The sequence below is a fragment of the Diprion similis genome, chromosome 3 (genome assembly GCF_021155765.1).
Source record: "Diprion similis isolate iyDipSimi1 chromosome 3, iyDipSimi1.1, whole genome shotgun sequence".
Lineage (NCBI taxonomy): Eukaryota > Metazoa > Arthropoda > Insecta > Hymenoptera > Diprionidae > Diprion > Diprion similis.
The window spans coordinates 15,710,131-15,737,699 of NC_060107.1; the positions used below are offsets into that span (position 1 = coordinate 15,710,131).

Here is a 27,569-nt window from a genome sequence, read left to right on the forward strand (position 1 = left end):
GAAAATTCGATCCAAATACCAAATTCGTAAAGCAAGTTTCCTTTCGATCAAAAATTATCTTTTTTTGTTGCAATGGTCATGAATTCTTGAGTGTAAATATGATGCAATATTTTATTATATATTATATTGAAACATAAATAACATATCGTATACAATATGCGATAATAATTTTATGTATACAATATGCGATAATAATTGTATTTTATTATATATTATATTGAAACATAAATAACATATCGTATACAATATGCGATAATAATTGTATGTATACGTAATTACCGCACATAATATATGTATACTATAACGAAGGCAACCTATATTCTTCAAAATGTCATGCAAAATTTTAATTAAGTGCGTATCATTGACGCGGGCACTAAATTTGTCACACTACGCTCCTGGCTTCGAAAGCGAGAGGTACTCATGTTACTCTTTCCCTCTCTTTCTTCCCGCTTTACGGCCAGAAGGCTCCCTCCATGTACATACATACTACATGCTCTAACAATAAGGTAAGCCCGTGGATAATAAATGAGAAACAACTCGGGTTGGAAGTCAGGTACGACCCTTCGACTATTTATTTATTATTTGAGATTATTTTATTGTTTATTCCCAACTTAACTATAATGTTAACTTTTTTGACCTGAAAAGTGGGACGAAAGTGGCATATTATTCCCTCTTAACGAAGGCGCGGGAAATATGAGGCCACATTTCCCGCAAATTGATGTGTAACATTGTAATGTACCGAGCCTACATACCATACTCTATTGCTGCTCCTGCGATAATTATTATTTCTAGTACCGTTTACTAAGCCGTTTCAAAACAATAAAAAACTACATCTCCAGTTCTACCGCTGACCCTAATAAATAAAATGACGAAATAGTAGGTGTCAGCATGGTCTACAAGTTTGATAATAGGCGTTTTTCGATATCTACCACGGGGAAGAAGAAAACAGCAAAAAACAAGATTTACTACCTGAATTTTTGACATTCTCGTTCGATATCTCAACAACGATGAGTTATAGGTGAAAAATGTATACAACCTAAATTCTAGAACATAAAAAAAGCAACAAAAAAGTATTATATCAAAATTTTCGTATCTCGATGGAGAGGAGAGTTATTGCAACAAACAAAATTTTACCTTTTTCTCAAGATAGCGGAAAATGCACATAGAAAAACTTGGTCGACAATATCAAGTAAAACTTTTCTGACCCCCCCCCCCCCCCCCCCCCCCCCCCACACACACACACAATACCCAAAATTCAGCTTGTTCGGTCCACTTGCATATGTAAGCCATTTTTTCCGACGAAATGACTGGACTACTAGGGACGAAAGTGATCTCCCAAGTGACGAAAGTGAAGCAATTGTGAACTGTGCATGCGCGAACCTAACCTTACAACACTGAGATGAAGTTGGCGACTTTCGTCCCGCTAAACTGCGACGCAAAGCGTCGCTTTTCATATAAAAATGTTATCACTTTAGGTGTTTCGTGTTTTGACAATGAAAAAGACTATAGGTTATGTTCACAGCTTCTATTGTAAATACTTCTACATATAACCTTATTATAGTAAACATATTAATGTAGTATATTGATTTATTTAAAAAAAAAAATCTTTATTTTGACAAGTATACTCATTCCCGTGTAAATAGCAATAACGTTATATTACAGTAATGTTCAATTAACAATGGAAATTAACAAAAATAAATAGTACACGTTGTTTATTGGTATTTCAATTTTATAAAAAATTTTATTTCACTTTATCTTTACAAAAATTACTGTATAAAACATAACGTGATCCACAACACTAATTGTAAGAAAAAAAAATTTCTCCACGGTCGGCATTGTATCTCCAGTAAATGTTGACCAATTTTCACAATTTTTGAAAAATTCTTGTAAAATAAAGTTATAGTTATAGTATGTCAAGACGGAATTTTAAAATTCGAAAAATTTAGCAATTTATGGCAGTTTAAAAAAAAGTATGCGTTTTACGTCATAAATGAGAAGTGATATGCCAGTCCTTAGGAATATCATAGACAAACCTCACACATGCATTTTGCGCCCTTTGTAACTTACTGCTTAGATTACCAGACATACTCTCCATAAGAATTAGACCATAGTTAATATTTGGAAAATATTAAGTTAAGTTTGGTCTATACATATAGATACCCAGACTGCATACAGACTCACTATATTCTATTGTTTAACCATTTATTGCTAATTTAGCAATATTGACAACATCAAGTTAATTTATATAACGTCGGGTGTCCATTATTATGCCCTGAGTTTTGTTGGCATTTATGCACAGATTATGCTTCACAGTATATTCTACAATATTTTTCAACTCCTCACTAACCACTTGCACCGTGTTATTATGTAAACTGCTCTTATAGTGAAAGTAAATTTGGACGGTAACCACATACATGTGACAGCTACATTGCCGTAGTACAAAAGGCAAATCCCTAACGTACAGTAAGAATAATAATGGGCCCAACTTGTGGGAATCCAGTTTTTATAAAAGCCCAATCAGATACATTGCCATGGTCAATCCAAACTCTTTGACAGCATTTTGACAGATAAGATACGAATCACACATGCAGAAAAACCATAGCATTGTAGTTTTGCCAGTAACAACTGGTGATGCACATTATCAAACGCTTTACTAAGTTCTAGTGATACAAGCAAGGCTGACAGTCTTTCATCAGCAGTTTTTTTATTATCATCTGTGACCTTAACCAAGGCTGTGATAGTGCTGTGTCCTTTCCTGAAACCCGATTACAGAGGTTGTAAACTCATGCTCATTAAAAAAATTAAGACTCGTTCCATTTTTCTGGTTTCCTCTTTTTCTTTTCTGTTTCTAACCCTGCGTTGGACACCTAGCACGAATTCCGTATTTTCTGTGAAATGGTCGCTTAACTCGACTTCTCAAAGTTTATGAATTTTTATTTATTACGAGAATAAATACTTTATCATTCTGATTGTTGAAATATCAAAAAATAACTAGGTGAAAAATAACCTAGAGCGATTTGTTACTAAGTGACCAACGGCGTGAGTGAAAATAGGGTCAACGAAGGGTTAACTACATCATTTTGTATTATAATTGATTATCATGTGAATTGTTGATGTTGGTGAGACAGAATAAATGCCAGACGATTATTTTTATTCTATTTCCAAGATTTTTTCAACTTCGATTTTATTTTCCAAACCTACTCTACTCTCACACCTTGACTCCCACCGACCTAGATCCATGCACTACCTGTGTGCGCTTCTTTTCTTTTCAGGCAAATAATGTGGCCCGAGTTGAGTCGGAAATAAAGTCAAATATTCCCTTGCTTCGCTCGGGCAGTAAACCCACCCGCGGGAATAATCTTCGACTTTATTCCCTTGTGACATAATGTACTATTAGGTGCGTAGTTTTTTCAGCGCTGTATTGTCTTGTCAGATGTGAGACTTGCATTTTCTAAACAGCTGACCTGGCTTGGGGTCTACCTGTCGTGGAAATCTCAACCGTATAAGAATGTATAGATTAAAAATAAGACTAACTATCGTTTCCAATTATATTAATGTTACATTATAGATATAATTGTGTTGATACACAACAAAGTTTATCTCTGTCCCGAACTTCACTTCAAGCGGTACATCTTATAGAGGAATTTTGAAACTTTCTGTGAATTCTGATACATCAGATCGAAACAGAGATTTTTCTGCAAGACATTCCTCAGAGCAATCTTATTTTTATAAATTTTTCACCCTTCTAGTCTACAACTAAATGTCTATTTTATTTTTCATCGAGTGAATAAAATTTCAACACTCTATGTCGGAGGGCATTGCCGCACAAATATATAAGAAAATATTTATCATTAACAAGAATTACCCAGAGAAAAAAACATGATAAAACTGTTAATTAAAAAGACACTCTGAGATTTGCGAACGAATCATAAGTGGTCAGAGTAACTTTAACAACTACAAAAAAAATACAAGATGCTCAAACAGAAATCAAGGCAGTGTGCTACGACTGTTTTGATTCATCGCAGATGTTTCGTAACTCGGCACAGTGTATGATACAGTTACGTAATTAATTAATCAAACCACATATCAATAATTTGTAGTCGCTGAGAAATAATATTTATTCATGGAACATTAATATATGAATTGAATAGTCTACAAGCTTCCAATTCCTTTTTTTTTCTTTTTGTTAATCACGCACTATGTGCAAAAAAAATTAATAAGGAAACAAAATGTACTAAAGATAAAGGACTTTTATTTAAATTGGTCAATGAAAAAAATGTCTTATTTTAATTGTATTTTTCATGACGTAACGTTTTGACGTTCTGAATGACGAAGACACTGGGAGTTTCCGTTTTCTGTACAGATAACCATAACAATTGGGAAACTTTTCGGCACGTGAATTAGAACTACAAATATTTCATGGCACAAGATAAACTAGCCGCTTCGCCTCTCTTGAATTTTTCCAGGAGGTGCTGATCCACAGCTGGGGTTACCGCAACTGCAGCATCGACAACTCCGAGAAATTCTACCGGGACTTCGTTCGGAGGCTTGGGCCGCGGTTTTTGATAGAAATCGGGCTGGAGATTCGCTGCATTTATAGATTTTGGGTACTTTCGACTTGCTTAACTCGCATCTATGGAGCAAATCGTGGGATTTCAAATAATTTTTTTCAGATTAATTAGTCAATTTCGGGTTTATGCCTGCCTTAAAGTTAAACGTATGGAGGGTAGAGAGAAGGAAGCTCACCTTGGCGCTGCTTCGTGAAACTTAACTGCGGCCGAAATTTCGGCAAATAATAGTTCTGATTCTTGCCGAAGGCGGCGCTGGCTCAGATTAATCTCGGATTTGTAATTTGAAGTAAGGGTAACATTGTGTTCTTCCATATACAGACATATACCTATCTATCGAGAAAGAGCGTTGTGAGCGCCACGTAGCGGCGAAAAAAAGAGTTACTATTTTCTCGAGTTTTGGCATCACGTTAGCGCCGAGTTGAAACTCCTTCTCTCTACCCTTTATATTTATACGATTACCACGAGATTGATTTCAAGGGGACCATCTGGTGGCAGTGAATATAGGTATCATACCAACTGTCATGGCCGTTATATTTGTTAATAAAAGTACCTTTCCACTGCATATTTCACTATAATTCGATTCAATGTGAAAAAGTAATAGTGTAACAACTTGCGCGGCGCGTTTAGTACCTTAGTGTCTCTAAAATTCATCTAAAACGTTCAGCTGATTCCCGGAATCATCGCCATGTTGTCCTAATTAAGAATACAAATGATTAAAGCGATTTACCTACAAGGCGAAGACTTGCAGTAGTAGCATTTCGCTTGTGGTTTTCTCTGGGTGGATCTACTTCTCCTGCATCTACACGGTGTTGTTCTACATCGGTCGCAAATTTTCAACAAAGGTGTTTTCCGTCCGCCGCATTTACACCGCCCAATGCCGAGGCAATCGCGACAGAGTGGCGATCTGCTACGGGATTTTCTATGCTTCGATTTGTATGGTCGCTTATCTTCGGGCGCTGAGCTAATAAATATTGAGGGGCAAGGCATGATAGAAAATTAATAGTTCTAGATTTTGTTTGAGGATTTTTCAATTCAACTCGTTTTAACTTCCCGCTTTTTCCCTTGATGAAACTAGTCAGATTTTGAATTTGATCGGTCTAGTAGTTCTCGCGTAATTTGGATAGCAAAAATTAACGATGAAAAAATTTCATTTAATGTTTTCTAAACTCGAAACGCATTGAGCGGAAAGTTCGTAAAATGGCCCATGAAGATCATCCGTATTGACCAGTTTTTCTTAACATTCCTATTGATTTTTCAACATCTCAACCAAATTTCAGCGAAGTCTTTTTCTTTGAAAACCGAAAAGAGAGAACACTGCTTACTTTACTGCTTCTTCACCCATCAGGCGACGTAGTAACGGTTACGCCTAAAGTAAAAGGCCATAACGATAAAAATGTACATCGAACCTTGAGTGATTGTTAATTCCTTGTATATAACAGCCACAGGGTATTTTTTCGCATCGATTGCAGCCTGGGAGATCCTTCATTTTTTGTTGCAGCTCGGTCATGACATCAGAAAAGACACTTAACCTCTGATAGGGCAGATTGTCGGATCCATAAGGGCGGATATTGTCGCAGCAAGAACAATCAGGGCGGCCACGTTCCCGCGGATTTTTTGAAAAATACTTTCGAATGTCTCGATTCGGCTTCCAGGCGGTGACGCTAATGCTTTGATCGCCACCATCGGGGTTATGAATGACACGGTTAACGCATTGACATGCGTTTTTACCATAGCTGGAATCATCGCACGTCTCGGTGCAGACGCGTTGGCAGTTACAGACATCAGCCGGCATTCGGCAGTAGCTGCACTTTTCCATTGCTGGTCGGCAAACGCAGTTTTCTTGGCGTTCATCACAGTAAACACAAATTTGCGATTTCCTAGCCCCGCTGTACGATATATTGGATGGAAGTTTCGATTGCCGACAATTTTCTTTTTCCGAATTGCAACGGCAATCATTCTCTGCTTGACAACACAGCGTGCAGACTCGAAATCCGACATCTTCTGGTGATGGTGGGTACAGTTTTTGCTCATCTTTTGAACTGGTACAATTGCACAGCTGAATCCCTTCTCGAATCCCTAGTTTCCGATTTTCACACTCGCAATCATCCTGGTTTTTGTTACAGTGAGATTGCAATGAGTTTTTTGCCTCCATAATTATGCTGTCTATCTTTGAATCGGACAGTTGGGTCCTGTTATTCCTGTCAGCTGATCCCTTTGACTTGTTCTGATCGACAGTTGAACTCTTTATCAACACCAAACTGTTTGTACAGTCGACTGCACAGTCTTTGAACACATTGCATTGCAATTCTTCATTGCCATTACACTCTCTAAGGGTTGAAAGGGTTCCATTTTTAGTGGTCATCGCAAGTAACTCATCATTTTCAGTCGCCAAGTCTCTCTTCGAATCGCATACTGGACTTTTACTCTTCTTAGATTCGGCAGACGTGCATCTTCTTCTGAGCAGGCTTTTAGCCTTGTTCAACGACCATCTCAGACGAGATTCTCTAGTTACTTCCTTTTTGGGACATTCTATCGGTTCTACACTTGGTTTGGCACAGGAAACAGCTGACCCAACGTTGCAGCAAGTCTCAACGTCAGTTGCGTTCGAAAGTGATTTCACGACCTCGACGACCGAGATTTTTGTGGCAACAGATCGGACCGTCGGATCTTGGCCACATTTATCCATTTCCCGTTTGCTACTCTCTCTTCCACAAACGCTGTCGACGCGCTCCTCGTCTTCTTCTACAATACAGAAATTCGAGCACCTCGAAGGATGTTGCTTCTTGCCACCGCATATCGAGCCTCTGATACTGTCACTGGCTTTGATGGAATGGTCCCTCTTTAGAGGCTGACAATTATTTTTGCAGCAGACGTCACTCTGCCGACTGCCGAAGTTCAAGCTGTCCTTTTTACTCTCGCAACAGGTGCAACCGTCATTCTCTCTGCTACTTTGCGGTGCGTAACATTCGCTGCTTACCTTGCAGCCGCTGTATTTATCTTCGCAGTAACTCGAAAAAGACGCATCGCCATTGCCAGTTGGATTCTTGTCGATGCTAGGTGATCCGTTGTCAGTATCAAACTTTCGTCGAGTATAACGGAATTCATGCTCTGAATCACGATTATTGTTCTCAGCCCAACTTTGCGCGGTGTATTCTGGGTGAGTTTCGTTAGATGGATTTAGGCTGGAGATGCTGCAGAGACAGAAAACGTCGCTGTCATCGCTATTGGAAGGAGCTTGGAGGCACTCGCAATCCGGCGGCAGTTCTTCTTCACTAAAGGCGCGTTTCAAGCTGAGATCTTTCGGATTTTTTTTCTCTGGGATCAAGTCCTGGATCGTTTTAGAAGACTCGTCACTCGACGAGTAAGCGTAGCTCGTGTTCGTTACTACGGTTGAATTGTCTGGGCTCGATTCGGAGCTTTTCTTCTTTTGGCCACTGACCTCGTTTCCCTCAGAGCAAATGTAGATGTTGACATTGCCCGTCATTTTTCGATTATCGGTGTTCAGATGCTTGCTAGGCTTTCGAGGCTTGCTTGTCTTCTTCGCTCTCCGAGGCTTTACCGACTGATTATCTGCCGCCTGGACAATTTGAGGCCATGCAACATCCTTTTCACCTTTGCAGATTACTGAGCTGACCGTGCTAGGCTCCGAAGAAGGCTCGCAATCCCTGGTGAAAATTATTTTCAGAACCTTTCAAAGATTTGTAAAAATTTCCGAAATATTCTAATAGCTACTAATAAATTTCTAGAAATATGTTCATTTCAATGTAAAAAATTAATGTCAGCAAAGTTAAGGTAAAACTTTGATATTTATTTCACAGCTAATGTGTCCATATTTTTTTCGCTTTTTTTTTTAAATTAACTTCATCTTAAAAATTCCTAATTTCTCTCAGAAATCCATCACAGTTATTCATAAAATACGCAAAAAAAAAAAAATCAGATTTATCATCAGATTTGTGATACAAAATGAAGTTCTGAAAAATATGAGTTTTCTCCAGAAATTGATCCGGTCTTCACCTCTGACTCGACTTGGTTAAAAAAAAGTCAGAAAGACGGAAGCGGAAGAATATAAGTTCCTAGTAAGGAAGAGTAGTCGAAAATTTTCCAAAAATAATAACTGTCCGAAAATATGGTACATTTCTGAAAAAAATTAAAAACAATTTTTCTTTACCACGGATATGTTTCAGGAAATTTTTGCTGCGTTGATCTTTGCTGATAATTGCAGCTCCTCTTCAAATTTTTCAAGCCTCCGTTGTCCCCACAAGGGCGGTAAACGCTTCCAGAACCATTCACAGGTCTAACGAATGGCATCGCCTGATCAGAATATTGAGTCGAGCTGGTAACGACCTCTTTATTCTTTGCCAAGGGTTCAGCAGGTTTTTGATTTTCCTGCTGCTTTACATTGGCAAGATTTTGCACAGCAGCTTTTATTGACTTGCTTATCATTTCGGTGAGCTTGTCGGGATCCGGAAAAGTGTGATTCTCGCATTCGACTGTGCAATCATTCTGCGAGCAGCTGCACAGCTGCAGCGTCACATTTTCCCGATTCTCCATTTTTTCAGTACGAATTCCGTCACATTGCGACAAAACTTCGCTGGAACTGCTAGCGTTACTTCTTTTTGGCGGTTTTTGCGGGCAGCACACATCTTCGGTGCTCGATACCTTTGATTTTATTTCTCGATCGCACTTTACCAAGGATTCGGAAAGTGGCGAACAAGCTAATCCCCCCAAGGTCTTATCTTGCTTCGATTTTTCACCACACACTTGTTCAATGTTACTGCTTTGGCGACGGAAACTTTTGCAACACTTAAAAAGCTTGTCCAATCCCATGTTAGCAGACATTTTAACCCGTTGTTCCGAGGTTTATGAGCTTATTGACGATACTCTTGAGATTTTCCAATCACGTCACGTTTTCGTCCACCATGTTTAGACACTTGTCTTCGCTACAATGAAAAATATGGATCGTAGAGAACGATATAACCTAATCGCTGCTACTAATTGAATGTACTTATGTTTAATTATCAATATACGTAGTTAAGTAAATAAATAAAATTCTTTATGCACCAAAATATTTTACGAATTCTTTTTATTTAGCATTTATTTCTTACTTCAGGAATTTAACCAATTTTAACAATCGCTGGGTACTTTAAGCACATTCTTCTACTTCGCAAAACATTGAATGCATTTGATTGCATTTGTTAAATCTCAAGGATCGATTTATCAATTAACAGAGTTAAATTTCCTCCTGTACATAGCAAAAGTCAAGTTGGTTGCATTTTACACTCAATGAACCTAAACAAAAAATCGTAACTAAAAAGAAAGACGAATGAATAAATAACTAAGTTGTCAAACCTTTGTGAATTCATGACAGGTTGTAAATATGGCAGAAATAAAAGGGTTTTTCATTCACGACTTCACTCAATGTTGTCATCCGTTTCTTTCTTCGCGCTGTTTGCGGCGCATTACAAGGTTCGTGTTCAGTTTTCCTTTGTGGTTTGTAAAAAAACAACGACACATTGACTTTCAGGCTATGTTACGCTCTTCTTGATTTTACCGCCGCAAACAGTAATCGTGATTTACTTTTCAAACGGTAGATACGTGTAGTCTCAATGTAGGTATTGAGGCAATCTTACTTATAAAATTTTGATCAAAGGCGAGTTGATTTTTTTTTTGCGTGTTTAATTATTTTTTTTACGTTAGAGATCGGCCATCTTTACAAAACGGTGTCGAAACAACGACAAACGACTGTTTACTGATGATACTATTAGAATTTCTTCTCGGTAAGAAATTAGTAATCATATAATGTGTGAACTTTGTTTTTGCGTGTAAATTTCGGCGTTGTAATTTTTCAAAAATATCCTCACCATTACTGGAATCACTCTAGAAAATTTGTCAGCGCTTACGAACATATGCAACAAGTTTGATAAGGATTTTTTTTGATATACTGTAACCGTATTTTTCTATGCTGACCCAGAAAAGCGTCTTTTATCGAACAAACGACGCGACAACGGCTGAAAACTAGATCGAATAATCATGTTCACACAGAATATTGCGCGTTGAACTCATTTTGGTGCGCGTTTGAATGCTTTGCGTTAGATCTTCCTCGAATTTCATTTCACAATCAACTATTATTGACTGGATCAAAGAGTCTGATTACCTCGCGATTAGCGGGGCGTCGAAATATTGTGGCCAAAACTGTGTTCGCTGCTTTAGCGAAGTTCCTGAAGATCGGAGGTGGTGAAATTTCCGCATCTGCTGTATTTTCACGATTCGTTTCCGGTTCGCTTTTCTTTTCGGATTTCTGCACCAAAGATATAACGCAACAAGAATGTAAATGCCTACATCTTAAATTATATAGTGAATAAAATGTTCGTACACAAATGTGATGCCGATGTCTTCTATTCACTCTCTCAGTACTCTGCAAGCGACTGCAACAACCACATTTACTTTTCTTCCTGTGACGATTGCACTGTAGAGAGCATGGATCCCGTTCCTGATATGGAGTTGATGGAAGAAAATTTGGCTCGTACCTATAAGAGACACCGAAAAAAAAACGCTACATGATACAACTTTAATAAGAAATTATTTCCAGATTCACTGTAACGTGATCTGACCTCAACAGATAGCGAAAATATCTGGCACAAGCTGAGATAAGTCAAGGAGGTCAAACTTGAGGTTAACAAATATATTTCGGGATTGTTATATATATTGAATACGAGACATTATAAAATGCAATAGAAAATGTATTACACAAAACAGCTCGATTTTAATTGAAAAAGCGGTTTTTCCCAACCCATATACCGATCTTTCTCAACTCAATATAACAAAACAGAACTTTAAATACTTGCGCGGAATTTCCCGTCTCTTTTTATTCGTGTAATTCGGCTGAAACCGAGGTCAAGACGATCAGCTCATCGCCCATTGAGACACCGTATAGTTTTAGCCACGCCGAAATTTTTGATCCAAATATCGCGTATATGAATCCAAATTATTTGAATTATTATAGTCTCTTCTTTTACTTGCTGTGTAAGATAGCTGTTATTATTTGCGCATGATGCTCTCGGCGTAATCTGAGAATTCCTGCTTTCTACATGAGTATGCATGTATGCATACAAAAACTTGCACAATCCGGTAATTCCGCAATTATCGGCAAATACAAGGCTTTAAATCACGAATGAGATGTGAGTTTCTATTGATAAGCACTTTGATCAATTATTCTTGAGTACCGAAATAACATTAATAAACTTATCGTAAAATGTAGATGCAAAATTAACATAAAGTAACAGGGCCGTATTTAATTTTAAAAATCAATTTGACTTATAGTTCAATTGAGCTTGAAGTTGTTGTGGTACATTGCACGATACACGATTAGATATATTCCTGAACACTTCATCTGATGTCAGAAAACGTAATCTGTTTGATGTAATGATGAAAATTTTTTTCTGATCTGTTTGTCTTTTTTTGCCATCTCAGTTGACTACAATCAGAGTATAAGCGCTTGCATGAGGTTTTCGACTCCTTAATATTCATACGATCTAACTAAAACAGAGGCTAATGCGATCAGCTGATCGCGGAACTCGACGCTATATTGCTCCACCCAGTTTGAAACCCAATCAAAATATTTAAAAGCAGAAAAGTTAAGATATCGAACCTTGGTGAAATTCCCTGGCTGACGGTGCCACAGACTGGAATTGTCTTATGGCAGTATTGTCCCTGGGCTAAACTGCAATCATAAAGAATAACGAACATTGAAAAATATATCGTGAAAAAATATTGTCAGCTGGATTGAGTTTCACCTTAACGTGGATCCATTTTGTCCATACATGACGAGGCCACAGCAGGCGAGATTTGCATGTGGATACAAGCATTGCTCTGCGTCTTGGTCGTGATAAACGTGATCAAACCCTCGAAATGACGGGCTCACGGAGCTACAACGACTCGTATTAACCTCGAATGACAGCCTAGCAGAAAGGTCTCTCTCCGACGGCGAATGTTCTCGATTTGAGCATTGACGGTTGGGTGAGTTCCGACCAACGAAACCCTCCAAATTCCCATCAGACCGAGTAGTGCTTTTCAAGCTTCTAGAAGATGCACCTTGAGAGTAAAAACAGCAGTTTTCAGGTTTAAAAATTTCTCAACGTTATTCGACGATCATACAAGCATTGCTGAAGCATTCCTGATTCCAACTTCGCTGACAGTCTATGTTTTGAGCCTTCGATCTCCGCTGATATCGCCGCTTCTCGTCTTCTCCGCGCTCATTTGAAATGTTGTATGCATTTGCTTCGGACCCAAAATGGCAGCTGCGGTCCAAGAATTCACGATCGTAGAACGTTTTGCGATTGCAACCATCGATGGCATTGTCTTTCATTATATTTCGGACAAATTCTTCGTTCCTTAAGGACGAATCTTCTTTCTGTTTCACACATTTGCAGTTTTTGCAGACGTATGATTCGGAAGAAGCTACTGACCCATAATTCATGTTCTCAGCCACGTGGGATCTTGCATTTACGGTGTGGCTATTGTAATGTTGATCTAGTTTAAGGTGGGGAACTTTTTCCCTCGTTCTCGGATTGACAGAAGGTAATTCCCCCTCACTTGATTCTCTGACAGTCTTGGAATTCTCTTTCTCTTCTTCTCTTTCCGCCATCTCAGCTATAACTTGACCGTCAAAATTCAACACTGCGCTGCGTTGTTTCAATTGTTTTACTATCATACTTGTGAAGAGCTTGCAATCAACGTCCGTCTCAAATCGATACCTGAAAATAACATCGAATAATACTTAGTAGGACATTATCTGACAAGAAGAAACGGGCAAAACTGTTTTCGCTGTACCTTAGCAAAGTCTCTTCAAGCTTGGCCAAAACTTCTTCAAAGCTCGGTGTACTTTTAGAATTTTCGGTGACTGGCAATGAAGTTTTCTCCTTAATTGTACAATCGGTTATTTTATCCTTGGATTCTGTTTCATTTGTGCACTGTTCTTCTTTCCTAATAGAACATATATTTGTTGTCGATGAAATTAGCTGCCTGGGACTTAATATTTCCTGAGCACTATAAACCGTTCTACTGTCTGACGCTTGTTCATCTCTTGCAGAGTCTTTTGGAGTGGCAGCTGATTTTTCCGAATATTCCTTCGAATTGGTGGATTCTTCAGGTTCGACATTTGCACTAGCAGAGATGCGTGATGTTGGATACGCACTGGAGGTAGGTTGTAGAGAGCTATCACGTCTTATCCTCCTCACAATGTCAACTAAAAATGAGAGTCTCTTCTTTTTTTTCTTCTTCTTGTTTATTTTTAATGGATCTGCAGTCAAATTAACGGAAATCCGACTTTCTAACGGAGAGTTGGGATCCATATTCGCATTTTTCAGATCATTCTGAAAGCCCTGGAATTGACCTTCGTCTTGAACATGGTCGATCAAATGGATTGGCTTTCCATCACAGTTGCTTCGAAAATCAGCGTCCGTACAATCGTGGGGTGTTAAAAAATTCTGTCGATACTCGGAGCCAGGAATTTCACGTTGGTTACTTTCGATTTGATTGTTGTTGTTCTGGTTCTGCGATTCAGATGACTGGATTTTGAATAGATTGGCGTTAAAACTGAAAGAGTGTAATAATTCAAAATCATCTATGAGTTACACAACTTATATTCCAGACTTTGGGCTAGCTTGACTTGCTTTGCAATCTGTTTGCGGTGATACTCTTCCGGGAAATACGGCAAGTAAGTGTCATCTAATCTCTTTTCCGGGTTACGATTTCTCCTAAAAAGTCCCGCGCTGCTACGAGGGGTTCGTGATAATTTCGACGGTGAATAAACTGGCAAGCTGAGTTGCGGGATGGATTTCGACAAGTTTTCAACTAGGATGGGAATCTGCTGTACAGGAAGTGATTCGGTGCAGTAAATATTATAGACTTGTGGAGGAGTGGTGAAGTATTGCTGTTTTTTCATTTTACGGCGTTCCGCGAGTTTCGGCATGATAGCCACGCCTGAAACGAGGATAAATAACAGATTAAAGCGGCTTGAAAACGAGAATACTGTATTCATTTTTCTCTGCAATTGGGATTGCATGTGACAACATGGAGTTGCATTGGGCAACTGGCTGATAATTTTAAGTCTACCTTATGCATACCAGAGCCTAGAAAACTTTGTGTAACCTACTGGACGTCCATTTTGTGTGTAATACGTGTGTATTTACTGCCACCATAACAGATCAGTTTTTACCTATTCCAGCTCCTTCAGTGTGACGTTTCGTTATTGTCCGTAGTATCCTCCTCGTCTTCTTCTCTAGCGATGAATTTACGGCGTCGATTTTTCCTTCGATAACGATTTAGATCGACAGAGGACATGTCGCTTTGATAATTTTGAGGTTGTGTCTTCTGATTTGGACTCGATTTCGGTACTGAAATATCGTTCCTCCGCTGACGACCTTGCTTCGTCCTTTTATTTTCAACATTATTTTGACAGGGTTCTACCCATATTTGTGTAGGTCCGCTGACCCGTCGGGAAGAACTTGTTTTAGACTTATTCTTCTTCGGCTGACAAGAGAAGTACGTTTAATGCTTGGCGTTTAGGATGTTCAGACGCAAAGGAAAAATTATGAAGCATAGCTAAGATCTGTCTGATATATAAAACGGTCAATTACAAATGCATTCGGAAATATCAAAGCCGTGAAACTCCTCAAGCAGGGGTTCACCAAAAATTTTTAATACATATAAAACAAACGAAAGATCTGAAACAACTTCACCTCATAATTCAAATACTGATGACTGATACCGAGTGGCGAAGTTTTTTAACCACCTACTTTTGAACCGAAGTTATTAGCGAGATCACTCGTCATTTTTGAAATGGCATCACTCTTTCGTCTTGTGGAAGCGTGAAGGTCAATCACATCAACTGTTGCGTCGGTCTGCCGTGAGGCAACATTCGTGCTTCGTTGACCACGAATTCTTTTCTTGATCTTCTTTGGCCGTTTCGATAGTTTACGTTGTTCGTACTCGTTCAGGACTTGGTTGGAAGCCACTATTTCTTGATGCGACAGCCTGTTTCTTGACTGTGAAAAATTATTATTACGGATAGAATTCTCATTTGGACACAGACGAGAGTCCTACAAAGCGAAGCAAATCGCTCATTGATGATTATTTCATAGTGCAGATAATAGCTTTCTCTTCAATACTAACGTTTTGACCTCATTTTGATCAAGAACGCCATTTTTCAACAGGGCGGAAACATAAAATGATTAGTTTGAATTAGCTTTTCTCAAAAAACGCGAAAAAAAGTTTTCTAAATTTCATGTAGTGATGATCAAGTAAAATATCAACATTTTTTGATATTTGTACCAATGTCCAACCAAAACCTCATTTTTAGCCATCTTAATGTTAGAGTTTACAACTGTTTAGAGGTTCAGAAACGGAGTTTCAGGTTTTCAAGAAAAACAACTGTGTTACTCACATTTTCCGTAGGGTCATCTCCGCTTGGTTGTGATCGACCAGAAGTAGAGGAAACAGGAGTTTCGGAAAGTTGTGTATTTTCAACGGCTCGACTCCTGGTTTCTTTCTTTGGAATCAAACTGATCCTGTCATGTTCTTTTAGCTCGAATATCAGTTTGGGCTTTTGGGAGATGGGCAGAAACCTTCTCAAAATTGGTAACCCCATAAAACCCCTTCGACTATTGTTATTCGGACCTTCCCGTTCGATCTTGCGTGTATCTTCAGCCACTGGATGGTCATAAGACTGGGACAGTGGCAAGCTATGCCATTGATCGATGTCTTCACTGGAATTTGTATCCATCCTCGGTTGCGGTGCGTGTCGCAGGGGTTGTTCAGGAGGAGGAAAACGTTCGTCATTGGAAACGTAGGGGTTAGGACTGAATGATGATATACCGTAATACGGATCCACTCCGTCGGGATAATTTCTGGGACTCGGATACCTTTGAGGATATCTAAACATCCCAAACAGGCGATTAGACAGTACACCAATAAATACTGGTCGTAACGAATTGAAAAGTGAATAGTTACATTTTTTTGTATGGAACAGAAAAAATTCAAAATATCATTTCCAAATTGTACTGTGCGCTTTGAGAACGAGGATGGTATTGGGCAGAACACGTGTGAATCGAATGAATTATATTCTCTGTGAGTAAACACCAGGAAAATGTAGATAGAACCGGAGAAAAACGGCAACTCTTTGCCTCACGCTCAAAAAATTCACGCATAAATCGTTTTGTATAACTTTGTTTTGCTACTGAATCACATTTTGCCCAAAGAACTTGTTTTACTCTCGGATTCCATTTTCCCCCGTGTCCCATTCCCCAAATAGTCGTTCAGATCTAAGGTTCCATTTTGCCTTGTCATTTCTTACGACACCGATGTTTTTACCCACGGTTATACTCCAATACACTCTACCTGCGGTAACAAATTTGAACTGACCTGGCAATCGCTCCTGCCCCATGTGAATTCCTTGTGTCATAAGGTAGAGGGTATGATGGATCATACATTGTCACTTGGTTCATCGGTTGATCTCCGTAATCCAGCGTGTGATCAACGTTTTGATAGCCATTATCGTACTGTTCTTGATCTTCTCTCTCCTCACAATCAAGTCCTCTGATGCCATCAGGTTCCAGTAAATTGCTCACTCGTTGCCTTCGTCCACCTTCTGGGCTCATTCGATGAGGCATCAAGTTGTATTCCTTCTCAAGACCGCGTCCACGTCCGTCAAAGGTATGGAATCTATCTCTACACGCAGGAGGCATTCTTCTTTCCGTACTGTATCGATCTTCGCAGGGAGCAGAATCTCCAGAGGCAGAATAACCGCCTGGTCTGTAACCTGGAGAAGAGTTTCCTGGAGTTTCCGGTGAACTATGGTCCCCACTTCGATAATATTTGTGTATCTTCACTAGTTGCCTAAGATATTCTGGAGATCCTGAAGTATCTCCATGGCAGTGAATTGAGCTGCTTGTAGGTGTCGCTTTTCTGTGTTTACTGGCGAATATTCTACGAGGACTTGTCTCCTCGTCACTGATGGCACTTCGGTAGGATTCAGGCCCTCTTCTTCGCGAGCTGTCTTCAGCATCAGTGTAATAAGAGCCAAAACGCTTCTGCCGTTCTTTTTCACGCTTTCGCGGCGACTTTCGATGCTGCTGAGGTTTAGAATTATATTTGTACTTATTCCCACACGAGTCAGGTTGCCGCAATGTATCATAAATCATTGTTAATTCATCCGTGGTTATTAATTCGCTTGTGCTAGTATCGGGTTCGGCGTTTTTAGAATTCTGAATCGGTGACTCTAGTCTTTCCTCACAGAGGTTTGACGAATCTGTTTGAACTTTACTCGTCGCTGCTTCTAGCAGATCGGTGACCTTTTCATATTCGCCAAATTTCGTCGAAGCCTTTTGTTCGGTGGGAATTTCATTACCGGAAAAATCAAAAACCTTCATGGAATTGGAGTGCTTCTCTTTACTGGTTATCTCCTTTGATTCTTCCGTCTTCTTTTCCTCCGTCTCAACTTCAATTTCACGCTGTTTTTTTCCTGCCTCTGCAACCTCCATACGGAGCTTCGGAATTTCCCAATATTTTTTAAAGCTCAACTCAGGTTGATTACCAAACAACTGAAGTCCCGTTAATGAATTGTACAATTTGTTTGGCGGTTGCTGGCCAACACTTTCACTTCGTTTCCTCCTTTTTCTCTTTCTTCGAAACTCACGAGGATCAGTATTTGTCGTTATTGTTTCTTCAATTACTTCTACGTCTATTATAGTCGAACTAGGCGTAGCCCCTAATTGTCCCTCTTCTAGTTCCAGTCTATTTGGACTCCAAGGCCTTTTCACTGCCGACATGTTTCCTACCTTCTCGTCAGAGATGCAAACGTCTATCACTCGTCTTGGTCTTTTTGAGTTTAATTCCAAAGGCAATTCCTCTTCATCTGTTATTACGAATCGCTTCATACTCTTCTTCGCCTTAACTGTTTAAAACCATAACGAAAAATTCAATCACTACAGTTTCACCACAAGTTAGTTTGACTTCAAGACTAAATTGTTGGAAAAGAATTTCCGAAAAGGTTCTTTCCGTTTCAGACGGCTTCAGAATGTTTTTCAGGACAAAAGAAGAGAATCTGTCTCACTTTTGTCTTCCCCATTCAGGTTCACTTCAAAAGTTTCGGAAGACAGGCCGGTAACGTCGACGAACTGGTCGCTTTCGACTTGTGGAGGTTCTGGAAAAACTTCGTTACTTCCTTCCTCGATTGTGCTCATATCAAATTCATGCTTGTTATTTGAGCTTCGGGGAACAACATCCAAACTGGAAATAGAAGATCCTCTCGAACAAACGCAAATATCCTGAAACAAAGAATAATCGCATAGTTAATTGAAGTTCATCACATATTTTGCTCTCTCGGATAAATCTGCGTACGCATTCGTCGTCAGTGCCTCTTATATTCCAAACATTCCGTATGCTCGGTGTCGTTGAGATTGTCTTTGAGCCACTTAGTTTGTTCACGTAACTCCTATCGGTACCTTCGCTTCTCGATGTTGATCCATGAATTATCCTTTCGTTGATTTCGTCGTATTTAGTTTCCTCGACGATAGACTTCAAATATCTGAATTTCATCAGTCATAGTTTTTTCGGGTTTGAAGGTATTTGTTATGTTATTATCTAAAAAGGTTCAAAATTACCTTGGCAACGTTTTCGTTTCAAATTTATTTTCATGTGGATATTTGGTGAAAAATTCGCTTGCAATTGTTTTCCCCACAGTGCTTTTCTTGCCAGTTTTTAAACCAACCTTCTTCCTTCTTCTGCGACGATAGTTATTGCTCCTAGAGTTGGCTTCAGCAAAGACTGAGTCTTCTTCTAAACGTTGATCCTTTTGCGTCAGGTCCATGTTAGGTAAGCAGAGTTCACTCACGGTTGGCACGTATTTCCTCGGACTCATATTAAGTTCCACCAAATCGTCAGAACTCGACAGTTTTAGCATCGGTTTACCAGTTTGACTCTTTTCAGGTCGTCTGAAGGCTGCTACAGGAAATCTCGGCTTCGTATGCATCACGTTTACAATCTTGTCAAAGATAGATGACCCCTTCTTCTCGATGCTGAGTCCAGCACATCGCGGATCACACTGTGATATTTGGGTATATAAAGCCTTAAATCCTCAAAAATACAAGAAAGATCTCCGACGCAGACTTACTCCTTTCCTTGAAAATGGTCTCGATAAAATGGCGACGATTTTTCTCACGCGGTTGCGCTTTTTGCTCCTTTTCTTCCGTTTTTTGGGCAATAAACTCTCTTCCTCGTGTCCTTCGCTGACTTCTTCCTGTATGATTTCCTCCTCGTCCACCTCTTCGGTCGGTAGGGATTCAGTGTCGGCTATGGAAGGTGATGAAGTAGACTCGGCATCGATTGGTCTTTCCTCTAATCGCGAATCCTGCAAGTCTTCATTCACTGGACTTTCCTCGTCCGTCGATGAATCGTTAAAAACCTACCGTTGTCATACAATATAGGCGACGAATGGACAATTTACATTTAAAAATTTGACGGTTTACAGTACAGTATACAAATCGAATTTTATGCTTCAAGGACGAGAGTCAAATCAGCAGGAATAACGATAATAGCTACCTGGAGGGTGACATCATCTCTAACTTTTTGTGCCTCGATATCTTTGTACGGTTTTCGTTGTTGCGTGACGTCAACATCTCCTGGTGACTCGTCTTGGTAGGCTTTGGATAAAAGATAAGCAAATTGAATTTCGAGCCGAATTTAAAACAGGAATTAAAATGTAATTACAGTAACTGTAATCTGTCGAAGATGAACTACAGCTTTCCGACTCGTCGAGCTGTTTTTCTTCTCTCGTTTTCTTTACTAGATGGTCTGTTTCCCTTTTACGTTTTACGCGGTCGGCTACTTTTTCTTTCTCTTCAAGTTCTTCTTCACCTACAACGTTGGCTGCATCTTCTTCTTCCTCTTCAAGTTCTTCGTCATCTGCAATATCGCCTGCATCTTCTTCTTCTTCGTACTCTTCTTCATTGACTTCATCATCTTCTTCTTCGCATTCGTCTAAGAGAGCTTTCTCTTCTTCTTCGACCTCTTTCTTCTGTTCCTCTTCAACCTCAGCCTCTTCGTCTTCTTCTTCTTCTTCTTCTTCTTCTTCTTCTTTTTCTTCTTCGTTTTCTTCTTCTTCTTGTTCTTCTTCTTCTTCTTCTTTTTCTTCTTCGTTTTCTTCTTCTTCTTGTTCTTCTTCTCCTTCTTCTTCTTCTTCTTCTTCTTCGTCTTCGTCTTCTTTTTCACCCTTCATTTGTTCCCTTCGCAAAGCATCTTCTCTCAACTTTTCGATCAGCTTTTGTCCACAGGGTAGCGGCTCCTGACCATCTGAAGAATCTCTGTATAGACATGAGCAATGAGCAAGTTATTTTCAGTGACGGCATCGTGAGGCATCGATATTGATCTTATACCTTTCCTCGCTGATGTCAGAGAGATCACCGTAATCGATTGGTTCCAAACAAATAGTGCAGCGGTTTTGTAAATCTGCAAAACACTGGACACAGAATAAGCCTACGCAGGCTGGCTTCGGACATTTTATCAGAGGTTGATCGTCCTGCTCAACGGCCCCACACAAAAGGCACACAGCCTTCTCTGCTCCGCAGCAATGCCGCAAGATCGGACAAATCGCCACCAGTCGTTCCCGGAGGGTCACTCTCTCAGTCCTCATCTTATCCGACTTTGTGAATTTTCTTCGTAGTTGTCGTCTCGCATATTTCATGAAACTACCGCGTGACCTGGGCGTGGATCACGGCGGACGTTTGAGAAAAGGAATGAAAAAGGTGGAACAGATCTTTCGGTGTTAGTCAAACCTTACACCTCTTTCTTATTTTACTGATTGATGTAGAAAATTGTACTTCGCACGTTTTTCTTCTCCTTGACAAAGAAACCTATTCAAATTTTAGGAAATTACAGGTTTTATGATCGTACTTTGAAAAAATTGATAAAATGTGTTAGTATAGAGTTCAGTGAGTGGAGGACATTGGTGATTCTACTGTCCGCCACCAGAGACGCTAGCTCCTGCGGAAAAATCACTTACGCTTCGCGTATTTGGGACTCAGGCCCCTGAGACCCCGAATTTCCAAACGTAAATGGGGTTTTTGTAAAACATATTCTCCCAAAATCAATATTCCATATAATACTATACGATTTATTAATAACAAAACGAACAATACTTACTTTAACAAATACTAGCATATGTACTAAAATTGAGTCAAGTCCAAAGAACAGGCATCAGTTATATAGAACCCGTTGTTGAATAGCCAAAAATTTTAAACAATATAAACCTTTAAACTTGAACCTTAACCAATCCGAATTTAGACGTTGGACACCCATTATCTGAACGTCCTAGACTACGTCACCCCGAAGCTAAACTTATATAAAAGATGTTTTCTGTCCCTGACTCATCCTTTTATTTACACGTATTCTAGAACTAGCATTCTCCGTTTCACGAAACACAATACCGACTCTTTTCGGGGCCGATCAATCAACCCCTGCCTGAGTTTTCATGAGTAATGTACATTAGTTCAGTCATAACCTCAAAATCTAATGAACCGCTGCCGCGACTATAGGTATATTTAAAGTGTTTCTGTCAAATTTCCAAACTTTTCTTGATAGTAAAGTTGTTCCAAGTTGTTTCTTTGCTCGAGAGAAGAAGAGAAGCGAAATACGACTTGATGGATATATCAGTAAGATAGAAATTTGAACCAGGACACCACAGACCTGATTATGTGATTGTAGAGCCAGACGGCCCTTTGCCTCGCACGATCTGGATGATAGTAGCACATCACAACGTGCCTTAGCCTCAATCCGTAGGGCTCGAAAATGGTCATGATCCAGCAAAGAAATATCAGTGACATAATTTGCGTGTATCTGTCTAAATCGGGGGGAATTGGGTCTGGCAAGCACGGCATGGTGTCCATGTTGATCTGAGTCCCCTTGGGTGAAAACGTTCGCACAATACTTCGATACAAATCCGCCAGAAACCCGGTTCCCGACACGTATACTCCCACAGAATTCGGTGTTTCGACCTGCAGGTTAAAACGACATGGTTTTAGGGCAACATGGCATCACATCGGACAATCAGCTGATCGTTTAGACTAATTTAATAAACATGAAGGCACGGAATACTTCGTGCAAGCTGATAGAGTCTCGTTTTATGACGTTGAGTGCAGATGCAGGGTGTAATACGCAGTGAAGAATATTATGTCACTAGTGCTAAAAGTAGGCGATATCTGAACGAGTGGGGCTTGCGGGACGAGCCAACAACGAGTATTATAATCACACAAGTCAGATATCACCTATCCAGAAGTGCGATACATGATACATGATATTTATGGTAAGACCTGCACGGAAAGTTCAATTCGAGAAACACCGAAGGTGTCACTTACGGCGCGTAAAATTAAGGTTAGGTAACTCACGCTCAGTGACGCAGTCACTAAGAGTGCGTGAAATTGAGTTATTTGCAAATGCACGTGCACTAAAAATAGGCCTAAAGTCAACAGTAGAACATTTCTCATGTGTGCATGCGCCACCTTTTTATTTCCACAATGTTAGGAAAATAGGTGCTTAATTTTAAAACCACTTCAAATTTAATGCAGCACCAAAATGGTGGGTAGAATCGGTAAAGTACTTTCCCACATCGCTTACCTTCGACTGGAATCGACCGTGATATCGTATTGTGCTGAGAACCCAGTATAAACTGTAGTCTGTCATCATGTGGATTCCGAGTTTGAAGGTCATGAGGCACAAAAAAACTGCCGACTTGGTAAGCTTGACCTTTTCACTCTTAATTAGAATTATGGATGTCAGAGGTATGTACTTGTTTCTTTCTCTTCGATTTAACGGCAGTACCGTCTCCTTATCAAGTCTCGCTCTTCTCAGATCTATTTCTCGCAGGTCATCAGTGAGATAGCGATTGTCAAATCTCTCACTTGTCAACCACTTGTTTCGATAATATATTACTCTATAAAAACAAATAAACATTCTGTCACGTGCTGATAAAATGATTTTTCACAATAATTATAATGGTTATACTCCAGAAAATATCGAAATATTGAAAGTTTGAAAAATGTTTTAGACAATCCTGACCTTCGAAAAAAATCTTTTAAAGTATTAATTAAGTAATAATTTCTTCAATTATCAGAGAAAACTTTTTTTTATACCGGAACAGTATCACTAAAATTTCTGGTAATTTTCTAAGAATAAATCTTGCTTCCTTAAAAATTTCCCACCGGTCTAAAATTGCCGCGAATTCTAAAACTGTGGATTACCACAATTTTTTTTGTAGGAATTCGTACTGTCTTAAGAAAATCATAGAGTTCATGAAAAGTTATACTTTTCAATGAGATTCTTAGAATACTGCGAGAAAAAAAGTATACGTTGTATGGATCCGAAATTGTAATTATCTTTCATAGAAAATTGTGTATAATCTCAATTTTTTGTGGAAACTGGTATTTTTTTTTACAAAACTCCACGAGTTTTTACGAAAAGAAATTAATTTTTAGTGCGTCGGAAATTGTAATTATTTGTTACAGAAAATTGTAGATTTATATCATTTTTATCATCATTTATGACGATTCCCTACGATTTTCCAATATTCCCTACAATTTGGCACGAACTGCAATTTATCGTAGTTTGGCGTAGAAATTATTTTCACCATGGCATGCCCACATTAAAGATTCCAATAGCAAAACTCATTTTCCTTTGTGGTAAACTTAGATATTCTTTTTTAAGTATACAGAGATTTATAAAAATGGTATAATATTACCTAAGCATCATGAACAGGAAAAACAAACTCGTCACGAGACTCATCCAATCAAAAACGGTCAAGAATCTATCTGTTCTAGATCTTATCTCCGTCACAATTCCTGTGGCAACTTCGTCAATACTTTTACTCTGGTTCGTTTCAAAATGGAAGGAGTGTGAAAATTTAACCTTCACATAAAACATCGCTTTCACGTGCTTCGTAAACTTGTTGATCCCTGAAAAGATGCAGTTCTGGATTATTTACAGGAAAAACTCTTGTTAAACGAACATTTCCAATTTCAAGCACAGTTTGCTGCATAATAGGTACTTGGAGCAGAAAAATGTCCAATTACTTTTCCTCACTACATCGACGATGCTGTCCGAGATGAACAACACCAGCATGCAGATTATGTCAAAGGGTTTTACTATCCAACATAGCAGACCTGCAACGTATGCCAAGTTGCATATCGCGCCAAAAAAAGGTCCAAGCGAAGCTTTGCAATCGGCCACAGCTCCGTCAAACACCTTTTCGCACCGCTCAAAAGGTGTGCCCAGTTTTTTGTTGCATATATTCATTATGCTGCCGAGCCATTGAAATACGGCTTTGATTACCTTAACTGAAATTAGAAAATCATTGAATTTTTCTTATTCAATTCTAAAACATTTAATTGACCACTTTTGATCCTGATTCTATCAAGTGAATAAATGAATAGATTTTCACAAAACCATTTTTACTTTCGATCTGCCTTCGATATTTTTCAACCAATTTGTTGAAAAATGTTGAATAAAAAAACTTTTTCGTTACTAATCGATGAAAATTCAATATTAGTTTTTCAGCCTGATCTTAAATAAGTCGATATACACCAAGTAACAGCATTGAAACTCACGTATGCTTAGCACGATTCTTTTTACAGCTAATAAAGCCCGTTTGATTTTTTTTATGACTTTTTTTAACGATTTCATAACTTTAGCTATCGCATCTCGTAGAGCATAGAATGGTTCTTTAATCAGATCAACGATAGCTCTTACCGCAGCTTTCAGTTTTTCCTAAAAAACGTATACACATGAGATAAAAATATGTGCGGTATTTTTTTTATAGTACATTGCATTACGAAAACATCACAGGAATTTTTGTTTTTTTATTACTATTTTTCCCCGTTCTTCTGCAAAACAAGTTGTGTAAGTAATTTAAAACCATAATTATTTATTACTTGTCCGCAGGCCAGCGATTCCGATAAAACACCCACGTTGTGTAAGGTATTTTTTGCTGGACCAGTTAATGCCAGTATGAAAGCGTAGGCCATAAGGGCTTGGCGTCCACGTTTCGAGAAGAATTGCGGCAGGAGTAGGAACACTACGCATCTGTCATAAATAGCAGATGTCAATGTTAAATTATAGTTCCAACCGTTAAGATACTGAGTTCTGTATTGTGTTCATACCATCCTCTGATCACTTATCAAAGCAATGGTCTTTACTTCTAGTTTACCAGTTGGAAAATATCTGGTACAACAAATTTCTGTAAAATCTTTGTCAAGTTGTCAAAAGTGTTCGGAGTACCTGACAGTAATCGGAATAAAATCAGAGATATTCATAATATCAGATCCTGAAGGGAGTGTAATAAATTATTTCAAATTAACAAGACACCTTATGTATAGACTATCGGAGATATTTTCCCCACCAGCAACACTCTTGAAAAGTGATGTAAACAGAATAAATACTTGATACTATTGATTCTTCAACTTATAAGACGCCATCTTGTGAGAGTCAATATAGCGCAGTAGCCAATGTTCGCATTTGATTCTAAAAGTCGTTTTTTTTTAAACAAATTTCGATTTACATTGACTTAATGTCACAAAATGGAGGTTTCACAGCTCTCACGATGTTTTGTGTGCATTGGTATTCAGAAAATTTGACTAAAGCGATCAGCTGTTAGTCACGATCGACGCCATGCTGCCATCAGCACGCCAGGATCAAAGATCCCAATACCAGGGGAAAAATATGGTTGGAATACCTGACACGGTTGGAAAACGCCAAGCCGATGGTCAAAATAATCCCCAAAAATGAGCTGAACAGCGTTGCAGATGATAGGGTGAAGTTCAATTGGAATACGAAAAACATGAAGAACATGTAGGTTAGGAATATTCCACCAAGGAACCCGAAAACACTTTTGAGGACGTAATTTTCAAACGTTCCATCCGTTCGTAGTAAGACTGCCTTCTTATGAAACCAAGAATCTTTTGGACAGGATGTCAAACTTTTCAGCCAATTTTTCAACCTTAATTTCAGGCTAGAAATCATAAAAAAGAAATTGCCGATTTTCAACAAAAGAATTCATATTTGTTTTTTGCGTAGGTGTCATAGACTGAACGCCTGCAGAATTTGATTTTTGCAGGGAATAGATACATATGAATGGCTGAAAGAACATTTTTTCAAATTTCTTATCGTCACAATGAATCGTCGCAGTTGAGTTTGAAGTCCAACAAATCGACGAGAAAAATGCATTGGAAAAGCAGCTTGAGTTTTCCCCGTTTTTTAGAATATTTTTGACGGACCCCCGACGAACTGATTTTGAATTAGAGTGGATAATTGTGGAAATCGACCTTTTCCACTGCAAACCAACCGGTAACTATACTATTCTGGGATTTTTTTCTACCGATTTCTTGGTCTTTAAACTCGGGTTTCGCGATTGACAAATCGTTACCAATAAATGTAATCAAATGTTTACTATGCATATTAGACTTGATAACATACAGTTTCTTTTTATGCCGAATCTTCTGTCTGAGCGTGTAATGGATCTTGGCCCCTTTGGAAACTTCTATAGATCTCATCTTCTCGTCCTGATACAGGAGTTTCATTTGCTCAAGCCGCCTAGCTTTTAAAGTCAATTGAAAGAAAGCCATTTTTCGAGTCACACGATTTTCTTTCTATAAGTACTGCTATAAGTACTACTATATTAACTTCCTATAAGTTTCTACTATACAATTCACTATTTCTCAGACATGATATAATCCGATTATTACTGCTAGAAATTAACTGAAGTGAGGTTAGTCAATGACATTTGATGATTTATACATGTATAAATCAGATCCACTCTACTATCTTTCAGTAAACAATTGCCATCATATTCTCAGTTATTTCAGTCATCATTTCGTACCTACGGAAGACTTATATCGAGATAAGATAAGTATGAAACGTGTAATGAATCACGTGCATGCAATCTGCCAATAACAGAAC

At 38.8% G+C, this 27,569-nt stretch overlaps 3 protein-coding genes across 3 annotated transcripts; all 3 read right to left on the bottom strand.

Annotated features, from left to right (window-relative positions):
- Positions 1 to 9,828: 9,828 nt before the first annotated feature.
- On the bottom strand, positions 9,829 to 12,688 carry LOC124404116. Its single transcript, XM_046877995.1, has 5 exons — positions 12,365 to 12,688; positions 12,220 to 12,291; positions 10,945 to 11,098; positions 10,726 to 10,869; positions 9,829 to 10,586 (listed from the first exon to the last, which is right to left on the bottom strand). The coding sequence occupies exons 1-5, from the start codon at positions 12,391 to 12,393 to the stop codon at positions 10,554 to 10,556; spliced, it is 432 nt and encodes a 143-aa protein (XP_046733951.1). The 5' UTR covers positions 12,394 to 12,688; the 3' UTR covers positions 9,829 to 10,553.
- Positions 12,689 to 12,708: 20 nt separating this feature from the next.
- Positions 12,709 to 14,542, bottom strand: LOC124404688. Its single transcript, XM_046879020.1, has 2 exons — positions 13,401 to 14,542; positions 12,709 to 13,324 (listed from the first exon to the last, which is right to left on the bottom strand). The coding sequence occupies exons 1-2, from the start codon at positions 13,919 to 13,921 to the stop codon at positions 12,709 to 12,711; spliced, it is 1,137 nt and encodes a 378-aa protein (XP_046734976.1). The 5' UTR covers positions 13,922 to 14,542.
- Positions 14,543 to 20,842: 6,300 nt separating this feature from the next.
- LOC124416771 (DC-STAMP domain-containing protein 2-like) lies at positions 20,843 to 27,198 on the bottom strand. Its single transcript, XM_046898096.1, has 9 exons — positions 27,087 to 27,198; positions 26,347 to 26,622; positions 25,547 to 25,697; positions 25,223 to 25,382; positions 24,689 to 24,952; positions 24,358 to 24,571; positions 23,238 to 23,553; positions 22,311 to 22,618; positions 20,843 to 21,325 (listed from the first exon to the last, which is right to left on the bottom strand). The coding sequence occupies exons 1-9, from the start codon at positions 27,188 to 27,190 to the stop codon at positions 20,962 to 20,964; spliced, it is 2,157 nt and encodes a 718-aa protein (XP_046754052.1). The 5' UTR covers positions 27,191 to 27,198; the 3' UTR covers positions 20,843 to 20,961.
- Between the last annotated feature and the right edge of the window lie 371 nt (positions 27,199 to 27,569).